Source organism: Morone saxatilis, unplaced genomic scaffold, assembly GCF_004916995.1.
Source record: "Morone saxatilis isolate NCDOM2014 unplaced genomic scaffold, NCSU_SB_2.0 Contig9, whole genome shotgun sequence".
Taxonomy (NCBI): domain Eukaryota; kingdom Metazoa; phylum Chordata; class Actinopteri; family Moronidae; genus Morone; species Morone saxatilis.
In genome coordinates this window covers 22,580,659-22,587,574 of record NW_023340268.1, presented here as the reverse complement: position 1 = coordinate 22,587,574, position 6,916 = coordinate 22,580,659, and the positions used below count along the sequence as shown (strand labels likewise).

The following is a 6,916-nucleotide window of genomic DNA, read 5'->3' as shown; positions in this document are numbered from 1 at the left end:
GGAAAAACAACTAATTCTACCCCATGCGGCAAAATAATGCTCTTCTTTGTAAATCAGGTTAGCATTCAATTCAGTTCCAATTCAATTTTATTTGTATAGGGCCCCCAATTATAACAGCAAGTTTATCTACAGCGGCGACACATATTTCACATTAGAGCAGGCTCTAGGGACCGAACTCAGGGTAACCATCTTACTTGATTCTGGCCTTATTTCTACCACTGCAATATTAACAAATTGGCAACAAAGACGGACCCTGCAAATGCTTTTTGAGTAAAGCATGGCCTGAAGAATTCAGGGGATGGCCTTCAGGACTCACACTGCCATCCAGCCCCCCTAACTAATCAAGGCCTTTATCAAAAGAGAATGTCTTAAGGCCTACTCTTAAATGTGGAGAGCGCGGTGTCTGCCTCCTGAACCGATCAACTGGAAGCTGGTTCCGACAGAGAGGAGGCTTGTAACGAAGGCCTCTGGCTTCCTGTTCTGCTTTTAGAGACTTTAGAAACCACAAGTAGCCCTTGCATCAGAGAATACGCAGCTGCTTCTAGAGCGGTAATATTGTACTATAAGGCTCTTGAAGATATGAAGGAGGGCCTGACCATGAAGACCTTTATAGGTGGGAAGGGGCAGGAGATTCTTAATCTTCTATTCTAATTTAACAGCGGGAGGGGGCCAGTGGCCCAGGCAGAAGGCTTTTTAGAACAGGAGAAGTGAGACTGGCTGATTTTTTCTAGTTCCTGTCAGTTACCTCGTGCCTGCCCCAGTGCTTCTGAATTAATTGCGAGCATTTTAATGCCGACTTATAGGCGCAACTGATAATAAAGAGCCTTACAGTAATCAGCCCATAGAGGGTACAAATGCCATGGATGTAGTTTTTCTGCCATCTGTCGCTTGACAGCGATGTGTCTCGATTTTGCCTATAATATTACGAAATGCAAAAAGAAGGCAGTCCTAGAGATCTGCCTTTATGTGGGAATTAAATGACAAGTCCTGATCAAAGATAACTCCAAGAAATGGATGGAGAGGTGTGCACTTTTATGAGAAACAGGAAACCTAAAATAACTGTCGGTGCCATTTCTTCACTTTTCTTTCAGCTGGGGGAGAAGTTTAACTTTGATTACCAGACTAAAGTGGATGGTGAGGTTTTGCTCCATTTGTATGACCGCTTTGGTATCCAGAAGATGGCCTCTCTCCTGGATGGCGTCTTTGCTTTTGTCCTGCTGGACACAGCCAACAGAAAGGTCTATCTGGGAAGAGATACGTATGGGGTCCGGCCTTTGTTCAAATTCCTAACAGACAATGGATTCCTTGCAGTCTGCTCAGAAGCCAAAGGTAATGGGATAGTTTTTACACCTCCTTCAATCTGGGTATTTTATACTATTGTAAGAAATGTTTTACAGTGTTTAAGCTTTGTTCAATTTGTTGTTTTTCTGATCTAAGGCCTTACAAACCTTACACATGCAATGGACACTCCTGCCAACATCGTCCCCTTTCTTCCTGGGCACTTTGAGGTCTTTGATTTAAAGCAGGATGGCAAAGTTCGGTCCATTAAAATGGAACAGTTTCACTGCTGCACAAAGGAGCCCGCTCATGCCATCTACGACACTGTGGAGAGACTGCCTACAAGTATGAAACTGTTCATTGTCAACCAGTGTTATTTCAGTCACTTGGTCATTTAGGTGGTTTGTACGACATTTTTTAAAACTGATGTCCTGACAGGTTTTGAGGAGGAAAGAGTGAAAAGGACCATCAGAACCCTGTTTGAGAATGCTGTGAGGAAACGTCTCATGGCTAACAGAAGAATTGGCTGTCTGCTGTCAGGTAAAGTAAACGTCTAGAAATCTATGTACTGAAATATGGTGGACCGAAACCACCAAAATCAAAAATAAAGAAATAAATGACTCAATAAATAAATTAATAATGCACCAAAAGTCTTTAAAAAAATCAATGTAGGCATTTATTAATTATAAAATTATGTGACAATTTTTTAATTTCTTTTTTATTTATTTTACTTTGTCCTGTTATTTTTTTTTTTTTATGTATTACTTTTTAAAATAACTTATGTATATATTATTTGCCCATTGCAATTTCCACCATTTATTTCCCCACTTATTTATTTCAGTATTTTCTTTCTTTCATTTCTTTATGCATTTTTGCTTCATTATGCAAACAAGCGACTGTCATTCATATATATCAATTTATATCAATTTATTTATCTAATGCCTACATTTATTTTTAATATTATTTTGGTGCATTAAATGGCATGTTGATTTATTTATGTGTTGAGGTATTTATTATTGATTTTGGCAATTTTGGTCCTCTATACTGAAACAGCTCCAGTGGCTGTTTGTTACATAAAACAGTGGTGGCAAAGAAAGATGTAAAAATAAATACTTTATTTGAAGATACATAAGAACATAAACCCTGATAAGACCTTTTTGACATGTAATTATTTACGTTGTCATTAGCTTAGCCTGAAGTTAGTTCTTTTCAGGACAGCGTTATTGATATAGACAGGTGGGGATCAATGTGATTTGTGTGATGATCCTCAGGTGGTCTGGACTCCAGTTTGGTTGCTGCTACACTGGTGAAGCTGGCCAAGGAGGAGGAGCTGGAGTATCCCATTCAGACCTTTTCAATCGGGTCAGAGGACAGTCCAGACATCAAAGCTGCTCGCAAGGTCAGTTCTTCTGAGAGAAGGCTTTCAGATGATGTATCCCCTGCCAGCGACGTTGAAAGAAAAAGAAGATGGTATGTTTATGTTTTTCAGGTTGCAGATCACATTGGCAGTGAACACTACGAGGTGAACTTCACTGCGGAAGAAGGAATCCAAGCTGTAGAGGACGTCATCTTTCACCTGGAGACCTATGACATCACCACCGTACGTGCCTCTGTTGGTGAGTTTAGCAAAATTAAAATTGCATGAATAAATTGTATGAAAAAAGATAAAGGTTGTAACGTGGCTTCCACAACTCAGTTATGCCAGTTGAATAGCAGTTGAATATTCTTTTGGTAAATGAAAATCTGCAGACTAAAAAAGCAAGCTAAAGAAGTGACTGGCCATCTTTGTTTACATGAGCAATAAAGAGCACGGCTCAGAATACACTTAAAATTAAACACAAAGTGGAGAGAGAAATAGGGAGAAAAGTCAAATAATCTGATGATCATATACCAGAGTCAGTCAGTCTCCAATTTTAACCTGTTTCTTAAGAAAATAAATAAATAAATAATAAAACACACACATAAGATTCCCAATGGGTTTCCTTACACATTCCACATTAACTTCTGCATAATTTCCTGGAAAGATCTACAGGGCAGGAAACAGCCAGTGTCGTGGATGCCCAACTGTGTGGCCGAAGTTCCCCTTCTATAATGAACTACCCACATGGCCAGTTTAGTCTTGGTGCCCTATCTATGTCATTTGGTGCTAATTAGAAGGGAAATAGAGACATCCTTTATTTGGTTAAAAGGCAGTTTTTCCTTTTGCCCCCGTCGCAAGTTGCCTCTCATGGTGGTACTGGTGGTCTCGAAAATGTTATAAGGAGTTCGGTCTAGACCTGCTACTATTTTTTTAAAAGTGTCCTGAGATAAACTTCCTGGTTATGAATGTGGTTCTAATACAAAATTAAAATGAATTGAATTGAATTGAATTGAATTGGGTTTGTAGCAAATATCACCAACGGGTGTAGCCTCTTAAATTTAGCAATTTGACTTGTTTCTGTCATTAAAAGGTCCAGTGGTGTAAGATTTTAGGGGAGGATCTATTGGCAGAAATTGAATATGGATTGATTTCATAGGTATTTCATTATTGTTATAATCACCTTAATATAGGACAAAAAACGTCAATACATGACCAGCCCACTCCTGCTCTGGATTGGTTAGGAATCATTGACCAGTATATGTAATGGACAGCGCTTTCCAGGGTCTGTAAAGTTGTAAGCTGACATGGAATTGTTCTTAACCTGAAATTCTATGTAATGGGGCTAGCAGGGGGCAGCTCCATTGGCTGCAATAAAAACGAACCACGGGCTTATTTGAAGAAAATTAGCCGACTCATCACTTGATTTATGAGCTCAGTAAACAGTTTCCTAATGAGTTTATGGTTCTCCATCACTAGTTTAAGTTCATTTAGGTAAATGATTGGTTTTCCCATTTAGGGTAAAATAGAAGATAAGGCAGGGTATGCTTTAGGGCGTGGATAAATGTGATTGACAGGTTAGTCTCAGTGAGTCCGTCCAGCTCAACGCACCAAACTCAGATCAAACTGTCAGACTAGGCAGTGCTGATCAAATATGGATCCAGATTCTGTTACCTTCCTGCTATGGACAAGTCAAAACTGCGCAGCCAATAAGAGCAGCTCAACTCGAAACTCCTCTCTAAAATTTTTAATGCCTCACATTTCTGCTGATTAATGTGCTCGTTGATGTGACAAAAAAATGTGTCTAAATATGCTGCATCACTACATTCCTCTTCCTCCTGACTGGCTCGTTTAAATCACATTGGGATCCAGTGAGATTAGTGAATTGGTCAAAGAGGTCATGAAGTAGGGGGGGCAGTCACTGTGCCACAACCCAGCACTACATCATCATATTCAGGGTTGCTACGCATACTGGAAAATTTCAATTGTATATTAACCCTTTATTTTGATCTTTGCCTGGTTATTTAGTTTTAAACTCAACTGTTTGTAGGATAACCTGCGCATATGACACTTCAAAGCACTAGACGTGGAACAAACTTGCAGCAATCTTTTTGGTGTTTTCTAGAGCTGCGAGCAAAAATTTAGTGGTAAATTCCCAGTGGAAAAATATCTTGTTTTTGTGGTCAATAAATGCTCACACAGAAATGTTAATTGTACACGCAATAAACACTTTCTACTTTACCTAATAATGTATGTAATGAATAAAAATAGTGTTAAACTTTTCAATATAAGTTCTACCTGTAAATCATATGACAGTTTGGGTAGCAAGTATTGTCCTGTATTGTCAAGAAAACTCTTAGATGTCCTAGAAAAAGGATTTCTTTAAAAGAGTGGGAACCCTGATATTAATGATACAAATGAATCCACAATCCAATAATATATAATGATATTCAGTGATAATATCTTCAAATAAAAAATGACCCAAAGAAGAAATACTTTTGCACAGATGAATCACAACACATTGTACATGTATATGTCATAGTGCTAAATTAGCATGTATTTATGTAAAGTGTATTAAATGTGAATTTTTATTTTAATGAATATTTTGCTGTCATTATTTTATTGAAAGATGTGGCCATATGTTTCTTAATGTGGTGATTTGTTAATTTAGGACTGGAAGCTGGCACGTTTCCATTCCATATTTTATTGTTAAATTTTGCCACAGATAACTTTTCATTTTAAAATAACATCTGTTAGTGATGTACAGCCCTTAATCAGAAATCTGAACCCAAACTGCACACTTCACTGCTAATCCTCTGTTCAAATATCCTTTATAATTGCAACCATCTTTCAAAGGCTCCTATATGCATGTTATAACTTCTTCAACTTGTGTGTGTGTGTATGTGTGTGTGTGTGTGTGTATTAGGGCAATTCTGATCATTTTGTCATCATTTCTCTGTTTCTGACACTGTAGGGATGTACCTGGTTTCAAAGTACATCAAGGAGAAGTCAGACAGTGTGGTGATCTTCTCCGGAGAGGGTTCTGATGAGCTGACTCAGGGATACATTTACTTCCACAAGGCAAGTCCTCCAGAAACCAGTCACTGCTGTCGAAACAGTCACATGATTGATGTTTGAATAGGACAAAAATAAGATAAAAAGACACTTGTGGTGAACTATCTTTATTGGGATAATGAATTAAATGAATCATGAATGAAACATTTCTATTTTGATTTCCTGATTTATTTTGAATTGCCACAAGAGGGAGTACTTATCTTTTCAGCCATTCCAAAATCCTAAGCCTGTCACCATAGCTTGAGGCTTTTGTTACCTTAGAATGAGACTGTTGTGTTCAGTAATAATTGTTCCATTCTACATTATACCACAAGGTGGTGCTGTGAGCTTGCGCACAAAAGGAAAAGGACATGCAGTGCTGAGTATTGTTGTCGTTACGGTCTGTATGCTATTATGGAGCTGGTGCTTTGCTTCTGTTACTAAAATCAATTCAATTCAATTACCAATTCATAACAGAATTTATCTCAGGGCACTTTTCAAATAGAGCAGGTCTTGACCGAACTCAGTAACTATCTTACTTGATTCTGCTTATTTCTACACTGAAACATTACAAATTGGCAACGAGACGGACCTGCCAATGTTTTGAGTAAAGATGGCTGTAAATGCACCATTCCCAGATCTTTTTCTGCTATGCCGTGGTGAGCCAGCAATTCCATTCAAGATGTGAGTGATGAGGATGTTTGAAAATGACCTTGTGATAAATGTACCTGTTTCCGCTGTGGCTCCGAAAAACACCTAGCCAATCCACTTGAATGTCTAGCAGCAAAAGCAACCTGCAAAAACTGTAGTAAAAAAGGACACTTTGCATGTGTGTGTTGGTTTGTGCACACTCATCCAGTGAGAGAGGTTGAAATGCCTGAATACACACTTCTGCTTGTGGATGCAACAGATTAGCCCAATGAAATACAGTGCACAATGGATATTCACGCAGGCAAGGCTGTCAAGGAAGCTCCTCCTCTTCAGTCCTCTGTACAGCTGGTGAAATTGACACATATTGGTCGAGGCAGACAAACCACCCACCTAGAGCCGGGGTCTGTCCGAGGTGTCGGTCCTTGGTTTCTGCCTGTTAAAAGGCAGTTTCTCCTTGCCCCCGTCGCCAAGTGCTTGCTCATGGTGGTACTGTTGGGTCTGTAAATGTTATAAGGAGTTCGGTCTAGACCTGCTCCATTTGAAAAGTGTCCTGAGTAGTGTTGTCACGATACCAAA

At 39.0% G+C, this 6,916-nt stretch overlaps 1 protein-coding gene across 1 annotated transcript in view; it reads left to right on the top strand.

Moving 5' to 3' along the window:
* Positions 1-1,091: 1,091 nt before the first annotated feature.
* The window catches only part of asns (asparagine synthetase), a gene marked incomplete at its 5' end in the record, with an annotated part of 13,822 nt that continues 7,997 nt past the window's right edge, over positions 1,092-6,916 (top strand). The window contains 6 exon segments of the mRNA XM_035680969.1: positions 1,092-1,329; positions 1,438-1,623; positions 1,717-1,818; positions 2,550-2,677; positions 2,768-2,894; positions 5,610-5,716. Of these exon segments, the coding sequence (XP_035536862.1) occupies positions 1,092-1,329; positions 1,438-1,623; positions 1,717-1,818; positions 2,550-2,677; positions 2,768-2,894; positions 5,610-5,716 (888 nt within the window).